At 40.9% G+C, this 20,458-nt stretch overlaps 1 protein-coding gene across 3 annotated transcripts in view; it reads right to left on the bottom strand.

Moving 5' to 3' along the window:
- Window positions 1-253: 253 nt before the first annotated feature.
- ugp2b (UDP-glucose pyrophosphorylase 2b) overlaps window positions 254-20,458 on the bottom strand; it is a 58,744-nt gene continuing 38,539 nt past the window's right edge. For all 3 annotated transcript variants that reach the window (XM_070889758.1, XM_070889755.1, XM_070889756.1), the window contains 5 exons: window positions 12,422-12,719; window positions 7,857-8,054; window positions 5,067-5,309; window positions 2,025-2,129; window positions 254-816 (listed from right to left, as the gene is read on the bottom strand). In XM_070889758.1, the coding sequence (XP_070745859.1) occupies window positions 709-816; window positions 2,025-2,129; window positions 5,067-5,309; window positions 7,857-8,054; window positions 12,422-12,719 (952 nt within the window). In that variant the 3' untranslated portion in view covers window positions 254-708. The remainder of the gene's footprint in view (window positions 817-2,024; window positions 2,130-5,066; window positions 5,310-7,856; window positions 8,055-12,421; window positions 12,720-20,458) is intronic.

Raw genomic sequence — 20,458 nt, 5'->3', positions numbered from 1 at the left:
GCTTTCACCAACTGTCATGAGGGATAATGGTCCTTTTTGACGAATGCTTGACCAAAAAAAAATAAACTATTACAGCAAGCCATTCACACGTAGCAGCACTGCGATGATGGAAAAAAAGAGTTCATTTTATTGGCTGGTATGTCTCAAGTTAGACAACTGACGGGATAAAATATAAATACCTTGGTTACCTGGCGTTCCTTAAAAATAAACAACATTAACAAGGCTCACTAAACAGAACATAAAACACAGACAATTTTAACACTGCACTTTATTACAGTTCAAAGACAATGTAAAGTAAGCACTAGCTTGGAACAGAAAATTTTACTCGAGTACTGGAAACAATTTATTACAAAGTTGATTTTCTTTTTAAATGGACACAACTAAAAGTTGAATTCATAATACCTGTATTGTGAAAGAAAGAAATTGGGGCCACATTTTAACGTTGGTATATAAATGCTACTGCAGTACTTGGAGCTTTCTGCAGGACATGGTTTTAAAATCTCCACAAAAGGTGGCAACAAGTACAATTTTAAAATGGTAAGCAATTTTGAAACAGCTACCTGGAAGAAATAAGTCTTCACACTCGAAGCTAGCACATACTTTAAGCATTTCAATGCACATAAAACTATGTATGAATCACATTACTGTGTGATGCATCACATGATAAAATAAAGCAATTTCAACAGGTTAGGATCATAAATCTTTCTCCTAATGGTCCAGGATCCGCAGATTGCCTGAAACAATCTTATTTTCCAATATGGCACCTGGAGGTATGTCAATCCTGTCTCCATGATTTGCAATAATTATAACCGTTCCCTAAATACAAAAAAAACATAATTGATGCACATCAAGGTGCAGATCACGTGATGCCAAGTATCATAAAAACTGTAATCTAAATTAATAGAAATAAAGATGCTACTGATAATGTCCTTAAAACATTTTAGAATCTGTTGAATATCACTTTTCTTGCATTTCTGGTTTTATCTAGAGGGCAACTCATTGGCATGGAAGGTTGGTGTACCAATATGGTAGGATGTGGGCTTATGTCCATGATGCCCAGAAAATTCTCAATCCAAGATGTGTTACTGTACATCTGATAATCTGAGCTAAGCAGTCTTTCTCTTTCGGATGAGACATTAAACTGAGGTCCCGTCTGCCCTCTCAGATGGATGTAAAAGATCCTATTGCACTATACAAAGAGCAGTGGCATTCTCCCTTAGTGTCCTGACCAATATTTATCTATCATCGATCATCACTAAAACAGATTATCTGGTCAATATCACATTGTTGTTTGTGGAAGCTTGCTGTGCGTAAATTGACTGCTGCGTTTCCTACATTACAACAGTGGCTACACTTCAAAAGTACTTCATTAGCTGTAAAGCACTTTGGGGTGACGTGAAAGGGGCTATAGAAATGCAAGTTCTTTCTGTATAATTAATGACTAAATATTAAGGTGCAAATTAGATAGAGAAAACCAAATCAAAAGGCACAAAAGAACATAGTAAAAAAACCATTACTAAATGAAATATTTAGTATCGTCAGGAGTGGATGCCAACAAAACCAGTTTGTCTAAACATACCTACACCTACTTTGTTCATTGATATGCCTGTACACAGTGTGCAAGTACTGTACTTGCATCTTTTTCATGTAACAACTTATCTGAAAGAAAATCTCATACCACAAAAAAGCCCGTAGCCGGTCTTTACTTTGAACACCTACAGAAACTTGGGTAGCAGTGAACTCTTCAAAAATAATCTGCCCAACATTCCCACGATGTCAATTTAACAGTGGGCAAATGGGCACGGAGTTTCTTTCTAAATCAGAAAAAGCTCGTCTTTACTGCAGTCGCTGCTTTGGGTTGTGATGTAGGATTTCACAGATTTGACAATTTTGAACAGTAATTTAGAGGAATTAAGCACACTCTTTACAATACCAAGTACCGACCAAACACAGCTCTTTACTAACTTTCAATACAACATTCTTCTCAAAAGTAACATCTCCTGAAACAGTAAGGTGATACTAACCTTCAATACAACATTCTTCCCGAAAGTAACATCTCCTGAAACAGTAAGGTGATCCAATTCAAGTATATCTGGTATACTGTCCAACCTAGTCAGGTAATCTTGCACCTGGTTGGAAAAAAGAGCATCTGTTTGCACTGCCTTCAAGTATCATATTCTATCAGTTGCTATAGATTAATTTGCTTACTTGACAAAGTGCAAGGGCCAGCCAGCATTTGGAAAGCTAATTGAGTACAGTACTAAAACCAAACACTGGCCTTTACCCTTGGACATGACTATTCTACTCCTGATTAGATAATTCAATCTTTATTTAAAAAAAATGTAATAATCATTTAAATGAAAGAAAATGTATTTATTTGAAATCAGTTCCTGTCATTTTAGATTAGATTATTTAAAATAAAAACTTTTTTCTCAGGACTCAAAACTACTGAATGCAGTTCTCCAGATTAAGTCAAATTGGGCCCAAGTTTGCCCACTCTGCTAGAACGGTACACCTCCGTGAGGTGCACGGACTTTATAGTATAGAAGCAGCGCCGATTTCTTACCTCCGTATTCTCTCCGTTGGTTGCAGGCCTGTAACCTGTGGCGCGGCGCAGCGCAGCACATCGGAACGCGTGGTGGGTGGAACTACAGCCCTGCGCCAAAAAGAGTGCCGGCAGCTGCGCGCATGCGCAGTGGAGTCTGTGCGCGTGCGCAGTAGCTCCTGGCCCTCACAGCACATCCTGTCTCCGGGCGACCCTATCCCTGGCCGAAGGGACAACGCGATGTTCGCAGCCCCTATCTCGGGCCGAGTGGCCTGCCGCATAGGTCTTCCCGTGCTCCCTGAACAGTTCCCATGGCAACACGGCAATATGGAGTGTGTACACAGGGAGATTTAGGCCACTTTGTTTGCAGTGCTAAGGAAATAATGTTGGCAGTCTATATAATATACTCCAGTACATAAACTTAATTACTTTGAGCATGCATATGACATATTTACCCAGCACTCTTTTCAGAAGGCAGAACCCTTTGTTCTTGGATTAGCAGTCCTGCCAGAACTTACCCCTTTGATGTCTATGCATCTCAAATAGTATCAGCATTTTACACAATGACTAAGTATGCTGCAGTAGGTGAGGTAGGAACTTTTAATTTTTTTATTTACTGATAGATCGATCAATCAATCATTTATTATTGATGATGGTTCTTTATTTTAAAAAGAGAAGTGTTTAATGCTTTGGAAAATCCTCTAACTTCCCTTCCCCCCACCCCCTTATCTCTGGCTACCTGCGCCTGCTTTCTAAAGTGTCCGCAAGGTTTTTCAGAACGTACAAAAGTGGACATTTACTCTGACCTAAGTTAGTTTGGAGCAATTATTTGCTGGCCAAACTCGCTTAAATGGCCAAAACAGGCTGGGAACACCCCCTTTTGAAAAAAAAAACCTAAGTCATTTACACTGACACAAATTAAATGGACAGAATTGCAACTAAAAAGATACTCCAGAAAAATCAAGTTGCTCCAAATAAAAACAGCAATTCCTGGGGAAATATGGGCCCAAAGAAAGTACATTTAGATTTAATATTTCCTTTCCCATTTATATTTTTGCTTCCTCAATGTTTCAAATCAATTCAGGCTAAGAGGACAGGCAACCTACAACCTGGGGCTACATCACAGCAAACATACCACAGAGTTATATACCCTCCCTAAGAAGTCAGCCTAAGGTGAGGAACACAGCATTACAACAGCAAGCTGGACTAGCACCAGACCATAACCCAGCTTTATGGGACTTTGCTTTCTATGTACATTTTCTCTCAATGAAAGGTAGGATGCCAATTTACAGAGGATTGAGAGGCCATCTGTCAATTTCCAAGGTGATACTTCTGCGAATGTTTAACAGCTGTCATACATTTGTTAACATACTTCAATCTGTTGGTGGACGTGTGGTGCGATATGTTTCGTCTCGAGAGATTATGAGCTACTATATTAAGTCTATTGACAGAAATTTGTTAGCTGTTTACCAGCTCAATTTGCCTGTGTCAATCATTAGTGGTTACACTGACATTAGCTTTTACATTGATCTCCAGTTTGATGGTCATTGTTGTGCCAAGCAGTACAAACTAGATCAAATGACTAGAATCTAGGTCAGAGAAGATTATGCACTCTCAGTCCTTGTGAAACAAAATGTTTGAAGGTATGGTTTCCTTTTGTACACTACTGCATCCAGGGCATGGCAGGATCTTAACCAGGCTTCTCCAGTGTAGAGCACTGCAGTTTGGCAGTGGATGTGAATGCGTTGGTAGAGTGGACAATTCTCCATAAAGGAGGCACAGTCAGCTTTATACTGGCATCCAATGCTTCCTACCCACTTTCTCTTTCTCAACAGCCCAGTGGTTAAATGCATTGTGTGGTGTGGTACTAAGCCACACATAAGGAAGATCCCAAGTGCAATCTTTGGCTTGTACTGACCCAGCCTGTCTCAGCCCAGGCTGTAGAGGGGATTCATCCCAATTCATCCTAGTATCCCAGTGCTTGGGAAGGAGGAGAAGAGAGATACAATTAAGTGAGGTTTTCCACTCATCAGACTGGTCTTTTGTGATTCCACCAACTACGGAGCTGAGACCAGTCAATTTATGAAGCTTTTTAAAAAGAAGACTTTGCCACAATACATTGTTATATTGGGAGCATTAGGTTAAAGTCCTTAGTCAGGGTTCTCAATTTGATGACGTGCTGAAAAGCATTTTGTTTATAAACTATTACCCCAAATCGTGACACAGCAAGGGTCAAGTTATTTAAAATAATAAAAAGTAATATTTTAAAAAATAGTAACTGTTTGTTTAAGATTCTCCAGATTCTCTTCAGCTTCCATTTTTAGTAATACAGTAATAGCTAACACTTCATTCACATAATTAAAAAGGAGAGATTAGATCTGCAGGCCCACCAGGTTATACCCATGTAAAACCTGTAACACGAGTTAAAAGATGAATAGGATACAGGATCTAAAATGGCACAAAACCAACAGGATTCATTATCTCTTTTTTTTTTTTAAATTAATACTGTGGAACTCATTACTTTAGTAAAGGAACTGCCCAGTTTAACCAAAGGCACAGTTCGGAATTCTCTTTTGTCACTCATCGTCAGAGATCCAGCATTAAGGCTGTACAGGTTGGACATCACCAGCATCAGATCAGAGGTGGTCTTGACAGGCAAGAAGCGACTACGTGGCACATTAACACCGAGTGCATTTTCAAAGCACTTAATGGCAGCACCAACAGCTGTCTCAAGCTGAATCACATTTAAGCCATCATCCAATGTCTATTAGAAAGAAAAACAATTAGCATATATATACCTTGAACATAAAAATAGACTTCTTTAAACATAAAAGGCACTTCACGAGCATAAATCAGACAAAAAATAACACCGAGCCAGAAGAGATATTCGGACAGCTGATTAAAACTTGATCAAAGAGGTAAGTTTTAAAGGAGGAGAGGGAGGCAAAGAATTCTGGGGTTTAGGGCAAAGAGGTCTGAAGGTACACCCGCTAATGGTGGAGGAAGCGCAAGAGGACAATTGGAGGAATGCAGAGATCTCACAGGGTTGTAGGGCTGGAGGAGGTTACAGAGATAGGGAGGGACGAGACCATGGAGGAATTTGAACATGAGGATGAGAATTTTAAATTCAAGACATTGGTGAATTTAGACAATGTCGGCCGGCGAGCACAGGGGTGACTGGTGAGCAGGAATTGGTAAGGGACAGTTTACCGGCAGCAAAGCTTATGGAGGGTGGAAAAAGGCAGGCCAGGAGAGCATTGGAATAGTTGGGTCTGGAGGTAACAAAAGCATAGACAACAGTTTCAGCACAGATGAACTGAGGCAGGGGGAGGAACGGGGATGTTATGGAGCTGAAAGTATAGCGTTGGAAGTTCAGCTCATGGTCCAATAGGACAGCGAGATTATGAACAATCTGGTTCAACCAGAGAGTGGCAAGGACACTGGAAGAACTCCCCTGCTCTTCTTTCAATCTTTTACATTCACCTTAAATTAACATCTCATCTGAAAGACAGTACCTCCAACAATGCCGCACCCCCTCAACACTGCACCAAGAGTCGGCCTAGATTAAATGCTGAATTCCTGGAGTTGGGCTGCAATGCACAGCTTGCCAATTCAGAGGAGAGTGTGCTACCACTGGGCCAAAATGCAACACATATACACAACTCAGTCCTAACCAACCTCATAATTGGGATTCACTCATTTAGTGAAAGAAAATGCTATTTTTTTTTTTTAAATACTAGATATTCAAAATAGAAAACTGGGGTAAAGTAGCAGGTAATTATATAAAACTAAAAGAAAGAACACTGCAATGCTAAACCTAATTCAAGAGTAGAACAGAGGGAGCATTGTGAAAGGTACCATCCTTTGGACGATAAGTTAACCCAAGGCCCTATCCACCCTTTAAATGAATGTTTAAGATCCCATGGCATTACTTAAAGAGGGACGGCAGTTTCACAGAAACATAGAAAATAGGTACAGGAGTAGGCTATTCGGCCCTTCGAGCCTGCACAACCATTCAATATAATCATGGCTGATCATGCAACTTCAGTACCCCACTCCAGCCTTCTCTCCATACCCCCTGATCCCTTTAGCCGTAAAGGCCACATCTAACTCCCTCATGAATATATCCAACGAACTGGACTCAACAACTTTCTGTGGTAGAGAATTCCACAGATTCACCACTCGCTGGGTGAAAACGTTTCTCCTCACCTCGATCCTATATGGCTTACACCTTATCCTTAGACTGTGTCCCCTGGTTATGGACTTCCCCAACATCAGGAACATTCTTCCTGCATCTAGCCTGTCCAGTCCCGTCATAATTTTATATGTTTCTATGAGATCCCCTCTCATTCTTCTAAATTCCAGTGAATGTAAGCCTAGTTGATCCAATTTTTCTTCATATGTCAGTCCTGCCATCCCGGGAATTAGTCTGGTGAACTCCCTCAATAGCAAGCATGCCCTTCCTCAGATTAGGAGACCAAAACTGCACACAATGCTCAAGGTGTGGTCTCACCAAGGCCCTGTACAACTGCAGTAAGACCTCCCTGATCCTATACTCAAATCCCCTCGCTATGAAGGCCAGCATGCCATTTGCTTTCTTTACTGCCTGTTGTACCTGCATGCCTACCTTCAGTGACTGATGCACCATGACGCCCAGGTCTCGTTGCACCTCCCTTTTTACTAATCTGTCACCATTCAGATAATAATCTGCCTTCCGTTCTTACCACCAAAGTGGATAACGTCACATTTATCCACATTATATTGCATCTGCCATGCATTTGCCCACTCACCTAACCTGTCCAAGTCATCCTGCAGCCTCTTAGCATCTTCCTCGGAGCTCACACTGCCACCCAGCTTAGTGTCATCTGCAAACTTGGAGATATTACATTCAATTCCTTCATCTAAATCATTAATGTATATTGTAAATAGCTGGGGTCCCAGCACTGAACCTTGCGGCACCCAACTAGTCACTGCCTGCCATTCTGAAAAGGACCCGTTTATTCGCACTCTTTGCTTCCTGTCTGCCAACCAGTTCTCTATCCATGTCAATACATTACCCCCAATACCATTTTGTGATTGTTTCCCCAGCCACCACCAAAACAGTTCAACTGGTCCTTCATTTAATTACTGTCTGTGCCCTATTCCTATTGCAGAACATAAATGGGCTACCACACTTACTGTAGCTGCACTTCAAAAGTAATTTATATGAAACACTTTAAAACAGATGTGATAAGATGTTACATCAATGCAAGACTTAAGTTTTTCTGTTATGGCTTACAAACCTGCAGGTATTTTGTATAAATTACATTACCTTTGGGTTTAAAATGATTTCCATATCAATAGCATTTTGCTTTTGTAGCCTTTCGATTGCAGTCAAAGAAATCCACAAGTTATTGGTGTTGAAGATCTTGAACTTGGTGACCGATTTAAATTCATCAACATGTGCTTTAGGCACCTGAGCTATTTCCAGCAGTCTTAGCTTACCATCATATTGAATAAGGGTACCTCCCTGCAAAGCAAAGACTTCATGAGAATCAAAGTGTAAAAACATGCAGACATTTATTCACAAACCAGACATTTCAAAACCCATCCACAAAGAATACAAAATACCACTACCTACAGATAGTAATTGTGTGAGACAAACTCAATACAATAAAAACAAATACGAATCAGGATGATCAGAGCAGACACAAGAGCAGAGAGGTTAGAACTGTATAAAACTCTGGAAATACTCAGCGGGTCAGGCAGCATTTGTGGACAGAGAAACAGAGTTAACGTTTCAGGTCGATGACCCTTCGTTAGAACTAAAAAAAGTTAGAGATGCAACAGATTTTTAAGCAAGTGCAGGGGAAGGGAAGGGGGGGGACAAGGAAAGAACAAAAGGGAAGGTTTGTGATAGGGTGGAAGGCAGAAGAGATTAACAAAAGGGATGATGATGCAAGGCAAATGTGATGGTAATGGGACAAGTGAAGAAACATAAGATGACATGTAAATAGAAATGGTAGAATCATCAACAGCTGCCATGTGAAAAAAAATATAGTGCAGAGGTGATGGTCTGAAATTGTTAAACTCGATGTTGAGTCCAGAAGGCTGTAAAGTGCCTAATCGAAAGATGCGACACTGTTCCTCGAGCTTACGTTGAGCTACATTGGAACAGTGTAAGAGTCAGAGGACAGAGATCAGAGTGGGAGTGGAGCGGATAATTAAAGCTCAGGGTCATACTTACGGACTGAATGGAGGTGTTCCCCAAAGCGGTCACCCAATCTGCATTTGGTCTCCCCAATGTAAAGACCACTGCATCGTGAGCAGCAAATACAGTATACTAAATTGCAACAAGTACAAGTAAATCCTCCCCTCCCTCCTTGCCCTGCCCCTACACTTGCTTAAAAATTTGTTACGTCTTTAACTTTTTCCAGTTCTGATGAAGGGTCATCGACCTGAAATGTTAACTCTGTTTCTTTCGCCACAGATGCTGCCTGGTCTGCTGAGTACAGCATTTTCTATTTTTATTTCAGATTTTTAGCATCTGCAGTATTTTGCTTTTGTATAAAACACCAGTTAGACCACAGCTAGAGTACTGCATACAGTTCTGGTTACCACATTACAGGAAAGATGTGATTGCACTGGAGAGGGTGCAGAGGCAATTTACAAGGATGTTGCCACAACTGGAGAATTTTAACTATGAGAAAAGATTGGAGCTGGGGTTTTCTTTAGAACAGAGGAGGCGGAGGGGAGACTTAATTTAGGCATATAAAATTATGAGGCGCCTAGATAGGTGCTTCCTATCCACTCTATTTCCCTTGGCAGAGAGGTCAATAACCAGGGAGGGCATAGATTTAAAGTAACCAGTAGAAGGATTAAAAGGAGAAACTTTTTCACCCAGAGCATGGTGGAGTTCTGAAATGCACTAACTGAATGGGTGGTAGAGGCAGAAACCCTAATCACATTTAAAAAGTAGCGTAACCTACAGAACAAGAGCTGAAAAATGGGATAACTCTTTTTCGACTGGTGCAGACATGATAGGCCGAATGACCTCCTTCTGTGTTGTAAATTTCTATGATCAATGAGACTGCATGCAATGTGCCCTGCAGGATTGAGGAACAGCAACACTGCCCTATTCATTTCAGTACAGTTAAGGTGATATTTTACTGCTCAAAAGACTTTAATCTGTGTTGGTCACCTGGCAGAATAATGAAGACGTATTTAGAAATTATAGCACATTATTAGTCCTTGAAAATATTGAATGAGGAAAATCCTTTTAAAATTAAAAACTTCACTAATTTTATTCCACACTTTTGCCAATAATTACATGTTGTATTTGAAGCATCTTGCTTCAATTCTCAGCAGTTTGAAATCATATATTGTATCATTGCTAATCAGCTAGTTATACTAGCAACAATTCACTGCTGGAATCACTTGCATTTGTCCAAAATTTCTCCACATCACTTCATTATATATAATGGATAATTACTGGAAAGTAGCAATTAAATCAGAATTCTGGTGAAATAGTGCAGCACTAAAACAACTGTTACAGCCACTCAATTCAATGACTAATTTGGACCTCTGTCAAAATGTTTTTATTCCAACAATACATGTAGTACTTGTACTTGAATAAAGTAAAAGTGGTTCAGAGTATCAGGATCGTGTTAAGGCAAGACATTTCATTATTAAAATTGTTAAAAATAAAGGTTTGAAATTTCCCTCCAATATTGCGAGCCATTCATGAAATTACCTTGCTTTGTCTTATATCAAGTACAAGTCAGTGCTCTTAAAATTAACACACAGTATTTCTCATTCCTATTGTCATTGAAATGTTCTTAGTACTTAAGCCAAGTTACTTTTGGGAAACTAGACTAGTAAATGTGTCTCTTCTAATGGAATGGTAAATGACTGTCTGTCTATTAGGCTCATCAGAGGGGTGAGGTGTTACTTTACTGCCTTTTCTAAAAAAAATGGTTAATGCAGATTTCTTTTATGCTTGTCTTTTATGGGCTTTCCTACATGGGCTGTGATGGAACAACATTACTCTCATCTGCTTAACTTTTTACCATGTTTTTCTCTTGTCTGATCCCTTTAATGTCTGCCCAAGTACTATTTCATCTGGTCAAGGGGATGGTTCGGCAAGGACACTAAATTTCCATTTTCCATTAGGCCCTTCTGCTGATTGTTTTTTTTTAAATTCGTTCCTGGGATGTGGGTGTCTGGCGAGACCAGCATTTATTGCCCATCCCTAATTGCCCTCAAGAAGGTGGTGGTGAGCCGACTTCTTAAACTGCTGCAGTCTGTGTGGTGAAGGTGCTCCCACAGTGTTGGTAGGGAGGAAGTTCCAGGATTTTGACCCAGCGACTATGAAGGAACATTGATATATTTCGAAGTCAGGATAGTGTGAGACTTGGAGATGATGGTGTTCCCATGCGCCTACTGCCCTTGTCCTTCTAGGTGGTAGAGGTCATGGGGTTGGGAGGTGCTGTCGAAGAAGCCTTGGCGAGTTGCTGCAGCTGGTCTTGTAGATGGTACACACTGCAGCTGATGGTGGAGGGAGTGAATGTTTAAGGTGGTGGATGGGCCAATCAAAAAGGCTGCTTTGTCCTGGATGGTGTAGATATTCTTGAGTGGTGTTGTAGCTGCACTCATCCAGGCAAGTGGAGATATTCCATCACACTCCTAACTTGTGCCTTATAGATGGTGGAAAGGAGGCGAGTCAGGAGGTGAGACACGCGCCGCACAATACCCAGCCTCTAACCTGCTCTTGTAGCCACAGTATTTATTAAATAATAAAGTAGTTTAATTAAAGAACACAGAAATGTTGCATCTGTAAAGGGGCAGGGGAGAGAATATTGATGCAAGAATACTTGATGTTACTTCGGATTTTGTTGGCTGGACTGTAAGGGAATAGATCGATCAGGCAGCGTGTATCTTTGTACTGGGAGTTCTCTTAAAGATGGTACTTTTTAGATACTTCCAGGTTTGCCACTTCTTAAATGGTGCTGGGGCCTTTGAAAATCTGAAAACCTTTCTGGCTTCTTGTTTTGAATTAATATTGGGCTCCCGTTTGACCTCAATATTTCTATGGCACAGGGGATATCGCATATGTCAGGAAGGCACGAGGTGCATGCACAGATGTTCAGATTTCCAAAGAGGAATGGGAAGCTAGACATCCAGTAATTGACAAGATATCTATAGGAACTGTGTGTAAGAAGGACAATTAAATACTTTTATTGCACTTTTATACCTTCACTATTAGAAACTTGAAGCATCAGTTATGTGTTGAAGATTCCAGGAAGTCAGTAACCACTTCAACATTGTTTGCACTTGTTGTTGGGACCAATGATTTCTGAAGCAATTACTGGGACAAATGTGAACCCAACCTTCTACAGTTTATGCTGGAAAACACTCTGGATTCCATCATGACTGATCTTACTAACCATGCATTATTTGCAGCACATTGCATTACCTATGTACAGTGCTACATTCGCACAATATTTAGATTCATATGCAACTGTTGGAAGATTGCTCAAATATGATTATTTATTCTCTCGGATCTGCTCAGTCTAAATACTTCTGTTTAGCTTCCAGTTCTATAGCATTGTCAACGGGAGGTGACTGGATGTCTGAATATAGGAAGAAGAGTTTGTTATGGGGTATTGTTTGGCGTTACTAACAAGGGAGGCGGGCAGGAGGGGAGAAAACACGTTCAAGGTCTTTCCTCATTCTTAGTATGAGGCAATCCCTTGTTCATTAGTTGTGGTCTTTCTGATCTATTATTCGGGAATTTTAAGTATCAATGTTTAAAAATACTTATTATGTAATGTTTATGAAATAGAATATCTGGTTAATTTGATATAGAACCGTTACATTATATTGCCAACTAATTACCTTAACATCTGCTCTTGTCTTGTCAGTTACTTCCATAACAAACTCGCATTGTCTTCCATTTGGTGGATTCAAAAGATGATGGAGAATGTTCAGATCAACTGTTGCTCCAAGATTATCAATGTTGGATACAAAAATATATTCTTTCCTCTGTTGCAGAAAGATTTCCAACAGACCAGAGTTGTGGAAGCTAGCATAGATGTCTCCATGACCTGGTGGATACCAGGCATCTGCATTGTCCCCAGAGCTAGATAAATCCTTAGCTACAGGAAGCAAGGACTCTTTATTAATCCGTGGGTACCTGAGGAGCAATTTAGAAAATCAGGGCATTTTACAAAAAGCAATGTTAATCTCTTGGAATCTGGAATACTTTGGGCTGGATTTGAGGGGTTTGTGACCGGGTTTTTGCTGCGGCGAAAACCCAGTCGCAAAGCCTGGGCGGGATCCTTGGCTCCTTGTTTGCGGCGGTGATGGGAAGTATGGCGGGGAGAGGTGCACCCGACGTGTAACGACGCGGATTGCATTACCGTCTGAGTTTCGGCACTCTCCTGGCCCGTATGCTGCGCCCAGAACTGCAACAGGTAAAACCTGTTGATGCAGTCCTGCCAGCAACGGTAAATTAGAAAACCTGCAAAAAAGATAAAGTTAAATTTTAAATTTTTAAATTTTATTGCAGCGATTTATTAGGCAAGGGTCTTGGTAATGTTTTTTGAATGTTTTTTTGAATTTTCTCCCCCTCAAGGCCTCTCTTGCAGAGCTCCCGACCCTGCACTAAAGTTGGCAAGGATCGCGTTTGCGCTGAGAATAATTGTGTAACACCTCTCTTTGCAAGACTCAAGGCCGAAAAGTTCAGCCAAAAATCGGTAACGCAGTGAAAACGGTAATTTTCACGTATCGCTTAAGTTTTCGCCCAAAATCCTGAAAATCCAGTCCAATGGGTATGGAAAGTTCAAGTCATTGTACCCCAAACTATGACTACCAGCCACGATTGGACAAAAGTTAAGGTATTCTGGCTTACAATACTGTTAAACCATTACATTAATAGCACAAACTCAAGAAACACCAATATTCTGATACTTTGCATTTGTAAGTCATAGATATTTACTTTTTATTAAAACATAGCTTATTTTATGATTATCTGTGACTGTTCCACAGGAGGTAGTGCATCAGGACATCTACCTTTTTAAAAACAGCCAGCTTTATTTCAATTATACTTTGATTTCAGATAAAGCTGTCCTTCCTTTCAAAAGTATATCACTGGCCACCTTAGAAATTAATACGGGTCAGGTACAATAAAAAGGTGATACTTTTCCATTAAGTTTTCCTTTCTCTCTGTCTACAAGGAGCAACAGATGCCATTAGGCAGAACTAAGAAATAAGAAAATCCCAAGTTTATATAGCTGTTAAAAAGCCCATTCAGAAAACACAGATCTCGGTTATTTGGTGCCGTACAATGGAAATGGTACGGGCATTCACAGAGATTACAGCTATATTGCACAACTGATGAGACCAGTAGGTACAGAGTGTAAAACTCATTATACTGTCAGGCTGCAAATTGCACTTTGGCTCCCAGGGCAGAAGTCTACATGTGCGCAGTAGTAGCCAGTGTGCAAGAGTGTGACGAGAGCATGCACTTCAAAATATTACAAAAATTGTGCTAACATTTGCAAAGTGTTCAGGAGGTCCAGTAACTAGCCAAGTATTTTTTTTTTAAACTGGCTTAACATTGCACTCCAGTTGTACTTTATATCATTGTGTTAAGAGTTTAGAGATAGGCATGTTCCTACTTGTAATTTACTCCTGTGGAAATGTATTTTTATCTAAGCTGATACCACACGGTATTTTTGTGCCCTTTGCAATATATACAAAATGGAGTCCTGGTTCTTCCAGAAATTTCTGCATAAAGCAGTCGGCTTGCATAAACAGCTAAACCTGGCTTGAAATGGCTAATAGCCACCAGACAGCTAGGAGACAAGTCCCGCTGAAGACAAGTACCACCCATGGTGCTCTCCTATTGTCTATACGACACCAGTTCCACTCCACCCCACCCTTTTCAAAGTACTCAAACCACCAGTCATTATCTCCTGTAGAGACCTCATCCATTTGATGCAAAAAGATAACTGACCTGAAACTGGACAATCCTGACACAATGCAAGGCAGGTAATAGCTCATTACCACACTCTCATGGAGTGATGGCCGGCTGGCCAACTAATAACCCTGACAAAAGGAAATATCTCGAAACCATGTCAGGACAAGGATGTAGTAATTAACTCTTTATCTGTATTCACTGACTGCGAGACAGAGCCAATGCACAGGGAGAGGCCATAACTTGGGTTTTACTGTATAAATATCTCGTGAAACTGTGCCATTGCGGAGCTGTTCACTTAGCCCTTGACTGAGTGTGACCTTTCCCTTGCTAGCAAGCAAATGAAAGAAACTTCTGCTGGAGCTGAAGGTGTCCGAGTCGTTTATCGGAGGTCAAGATTTCGACAGTTACTTCTTGGAGGTTCCACCGAGATGCATACACTCTACCCTGTGAGTAAAACGGATACAGGCATAGTGCCTCTCCAGTGAAAGGCTTCAGTGGCCAAAACAAGGTGAGCTTTTTGCTCACAAGAGGTTTCTTCACTGTTGAATCGCATATGTAATCTGTTGTCCACAGGGGTAGTACTGCAATCTACGAGACTCGACATTTAAAAGCTAAAGTTATTTTTTATGACCATTTCTTTCTCAGCTCGCAGGCAGAAGAGATCTGGTTCTGGAAATATCTTGAAACAGCCCGGGGAAGGTTTCAGTAGGTAAGGTAAAAACAGCGCTAGTCGATCAAAGGTTCTTATGTGATAAGAGTAGGAAAAAAAAAGCACAATCGATCGAAGGTTCTTACGTGATAAGAGTTAAGGTAATGGGACCATAAGTTTTATTAGGATAAGTTAAGGACTCAGTCTGTAGTGGCGTACAACGCAGACTGAGAATTGATTATTTGTTTAGATAGAGTTTAAGGTTATGATTTGTGTACTCGCATGAATGTTGTTTGTCCTAGTTGTCCTTGTTATACTGTTGTGTGCAATACCTTTGTGCGACATTGCAATTAGAGAAACGGGAAGAGTCACTAGGGAAAATTGAGATTTGGAAAAACAAGGATTGATTAAGAGAAGAAACAGAGACTGATTGATCAACTACGGTTGGTTCGTGCCAACATCTCTCACACACCCAGACTGAGCCCGAATTAAGAGCCTTTTCAGGCCACGTAACGGCCAGGAGAAGTGGGCGTAGAGAACTTGGTTGGCCGAAAGGATTGAGAGATCAGAAACTGTGGAAAATCTTAATCATCCAGAATGGATATCGGAGCAAGTTAAAACACCACAAAAGGCAATTTTATGCTCCAGTATTGTGGTCAGTCTTCAATTGACCACCAAAAAAAAAATGGGTAAATTGGACTAAGGGTGAAAACAGGCCATTGCCACCGGAAATGGTTCATTTAATTTAGAGAGAACAACATGTCTAGAGGAGTGTCTTATAAACAGAGATCCAGGTAGAAGAGGTAAAAAAAAGGAAAGTAATAGAAAAGGCCTGGGTTCCGATTCTTCAAGCCCATGTAAAATTAACAGAGGAAGTAAATCAATATGTAAAAAAAAAAAGAGAACCTGATAGTGACTTATGGATTCAAAAAAACAAAATAAAGCTGGCCAACAGAAAAAAAGCTTTATTGAATGAAGAGACACTTTTGTGAATGTCTGTCTTTGAGTGCTTGTGTTTTTTTTCCTCTCTTGTCTGGAAAGGTGGTGCAACTGCCTGTTTGTTTTAGCTCCAGCCACTTTTTCCAAACAGAGTGAAGTTTTTTTTTTAAACCCTTCATAGTGTTGTCCTGTATGTGGGAAGTTTAAAACATTTTAAGTTAGAAACGCAGGTGTGGATTTATTCGGATGAGAAGTTACGGAGCTAGGAAATGCACAAAGGGTAGGTTTGTTGAGACATGGTCCCGGTGGTTTAAAAAAAAAGAGAATTTATTTGACATGCTCACTTACTTGTCAAAAGAAGACACGCAATCATTGATTATATTGGTATGAAAGACATAAATTTAGTCTAGGAGTAAGAAGGGAAGTTGTAATGCCTTTTTAAAAAAAGCCTTTGTGGGTCTCTCGAGGCTGCAGGCTCCCATTGTTCTTGGTGTAAAATCTTGACGCGAAAGCTTTTAGCTCAGTAAGAGGATTTCTTTTTTAGATAAAGAGTGGCAGTACAATATTTGAATTGGGATTTTGAGATATTTCAGGTGATCTCCTTGATCAACATTTTGGGTGTATTGGAAAAATCTTGGGTTTGGAAGCTTTTTAATAAAATTATAAAACAAATACTTTACATTCTGTGATCTGTGAATCACTATAAGCATAAATGAGAAGTCCGTGAAACACACCGATTCTTCCAGTTCAGAAGCCCAATAGTGACAAATGGAGGTTTGTCCAAGACCTACGAGCTGTGAATGAATCTACTATATTCTCACAATGCTTAAAGAAGGATTTGGAATGAAGTATCCCGGAATGCTTTCCAGAACCTTAAACAGTCTCTCACTTCAGCACCAGCCTTGGGATTACCAGATTACACTAAGCTATTCAACTTATTTGTGAATCACAAGTCGGGTTTTGCACAATCTGTTTTGACTCAGTTACATGGGGACAGGCAGTGACCGGTAGCGTATTTCAGTACCCAACTAGACCCAGTGGCACGCGGACTACCAGGATGTCTTCCTTCGTTGGCAGCAGCTTATTATGCTATACAACAGGCTCAGACAATAACTCTAAATCATCTGACCATTCTATACATCCCACACTCTGTCGAGATTTTACTTACTAAATGTGCCACCCAACACCTAACCTCCGCAAGAACCACTAAATATGAAGTTGAACTGTTATCAAATCCGAACCTTATCAAAAGATGCACTACCTTAAATCCAGCCACTCTACTCCCCACAGAAGATGACGGCAAACCCCATTCATGTGAAATGGTAACCGAATTAGTGACTAAACCACGTATCAATCTAATAGATGTACCAATGTGTAACCCTGATCTAGTGTACTATGTTGACGGATCAGCCTTACGAAATGATAGGGGCCAACCTAGAGCGGCTTATGCAATTGTTACCCAGTTTAATGTTGTCAAAACAGCCTCTCTTCCAGACTCCTTTTCAGCCCAACAAGCCGAATTGTTTGCGTTAACTCGAGCCTGTATTCTGGCTGAATGACAAACAGTTAATATCTACACCGACTCCAGGTATGCTTTTGGGGTATCACATGACTATGGACAAATTTGGAAGATTCGCGGGTACCTGACTTCTTCAGGAACCACTATCAAAAATGCAGAACAAGTGGAAAATCTCCTGCAAGCCATTCAATGTCCCTTGAAACTTACCATTATCAAATGCCAAGCACATACAGGCCAGTCGAATGAGGTGGCACTTGGGAACGCCAGAGCTGATAATGCAGCTAAGTCAGCAGCTCTGTCAAAAGGGGGGATGCAGGTGTCATTGTTCCCACTAAGGAAAAATAATTGCTCAGACCCGCCACCCACTATTAATGACGTGCTGGCCTTTCAGACACAGGCCAGTACAGAGGAGGTGGTGACCTGGACGAAGGATCAATGTTATAAAAATCCAGAAGGAATATGGGTTCACCACGACGGCCGTGTGGTGGCGCCCAAATCCTTACTTCCATGGATTGCCCGATGTGTTCATACATTCACACATGCAGGCAGAGGGGGGATGGCAGATTATATTTTGGCAACTTGGTATGCACCAGGTATTTCGGCAATTGCAAAACAAATCTGTGAAAATTGTGTTACCTGTCAGACAATGAATCCGGGCAAGACGGAAAAAGTAGAATCTGCCTCCCACCCAAATCCAGTCGGGCCTTTTGTACATTTACAAATGGATTTTTATTGAATTACCTATGTGTATGAGATTCAAGAATGTATTAGTTATTGTAGATGTGTTCTCTAGATGGACTGAAGTCTTTCCATGTAAAAAGGCCGATGCCACTACTGTTGCTAAATGTTTGTTAAAAGAAATCATACCGCGCTTCGGAATCCCTGCTAAGCTTTCTAATGATAACGGGTCACATTTCACAGGAACTGTTATAAGAGAAATGTGTAAAGCTTTACAGATTAATCAATGTTTTCATTGCAATTATCATCCACAATCAGCTGGACTTGTTGAAAGATATAATGGAATGCTTAAAAATAAGCTGGCAAAATTATGCAATGACACTGGACTGAAATGGACAGAACTGCTGCCCTTAGCTCTGATGGTAATGCGATCTGCAACCAACAGAACAACAGGCCTGTCACCGCATGAGATAGTTATGGGATGTCCCCAACGACTACCTTTTACAGCACCATTTACTGCAAAACAAATGGACATCCACAAAATGGAGGAAAATATGTTGAATTATTGTATTGCACTAACCAAATGTATTTCCAGCTTTCATTCACAGGTAAAGGAAGCTCAAGTCAAGCCAGCGGAAGGGAAGTGTCATAACCTGAAGCCCGGGGAATTCGTTTACATCAAAATCTTTAAAAGAAAAAGCAGTCTACAGCCAAGATTTGAAGGACCATACCAAGTCTTGCTGGCGACTAATACTGCAATCAAGGTAAAGGAAAGACCAACATGGATCCATGCGTCCCATTGCAAAAGGGCACCCGACCAGGAGGAAGGGAAGAAGGAACCAGAGGAACAGAAAAAGGAAGACTGAATAAGGAACTGTATGGACTATGGGGACTGATGGTGCTGGGCTTGACAGGATTTTACTTTGCATTATTGATTATACCAGGGGTACAGACACGCCACCGAAAGGAACTGCAAGTAAACATATTTATGGCACTGAGTCATAAGTATGCTCAAGAAAGAAACTTGTCGAGTTGTTGGATATGTTCCCATGTACCTGTCCACTCCGAACGGGGTATTCCCCTGAGATCTGTCCCCTTTAACGAATCAGAAATGGTAGAATGGTTGATAGTGCAAAATAGGACAAACCTAACCAAGGTGTCAGAAACAAAGGAGCACACAGAATGGAGGTCAGCAGGGTATAAACTTACAACCTTCCAGGAATGGTACCAGACAAATTATAATAACCGTCAGCCTCCCTTCCTAAGCATTAGGAAATCCTGAAGGTATAATATGCCTAGTAAGTAATGAGTAGTGAGTAATGAGACTAAAGGACCAGAAATGGGACGCAGAAAGTGTTCCCAAATGACTAAATGGCAAGCCACAACTAATCCCACTGATGGGAGAAAGATAGCAACCGTTGGCTGGACAATGGTCCATAACAAAGCCCCAGGTGAAGGGTGGGAAGGTGAGACCACTCGAGTATGGATGGCGCAAAAGGACCAGGAGCTGACTTCCTATAATTGCACCTACTTTATTAGTGGCCATAAAGCCGACCCATGGTTACCAGCCAACTGGACAGGGTCCTGTTACTTAGGATATGTGGTACCCTTTATCAGATCAATAAAGACTCTAAGGGATGCCTACGGAAGTCATAGATTTAAACGGGATTTGACATGGCTAAACGGAATATTCAAGGTAATGGTGCCACCCTATGGAATAGCATCAACCGAATGGCAGTTACGGGAACTGGCTAACTTAGTCGAATCAGTAGCCAATGCGACTTCCCAAGCCTCTGAAGGGGTAAATGATGAAATGGTAGCTATTTGAACAGTGGCTCTCCAAAATCGTATGGCCTTAGATTATGTCCTAGTCAAAGAAGGAGGGACATGCGCATTAATAGGTGGAGAATGCTGTACGTATATCCCAGATAAATCAGAAGGAATCGGCAGTCTAGCTGAATACATTAGGAAAAAGGTAAGAGAGTATAAACAGACAGTTGGCCAGGATGGTATCACCTTGTGGGGTTGGGCATCGGGATGGTTGGGATCCCTAGGGAGATCTGTGGTACAGGGTTTGATCATATTCCTGCTGATAGTCTTCCCCCTATATCTATTATTTGTCTTGGTTAAGTGTTGCTGTGCCAGGGTGGGAAAAACCATGTTACC

Source organism: Pristiophorus japonicus, chromosome 9 (assembly GCF_044704955.1).
Source record: "Pristiophorus japonicus isolate sPriJap1 chromosome 9, sPriJap1.hap1, whole genome shotgun sequence".
In the NCBI taxonomy this organism is placed as follows: Eukaryota; Metazoa; Chordata; class Chondrichthyes; family Pristiophoridae; genus Pristiophorus; species Pristiophorus japonicus.
The sequence above is the reverse complement of the archived record's forward strand: the minus strand, read 5'-3'. Positions and strand labels throughout refer to the sequence as shown.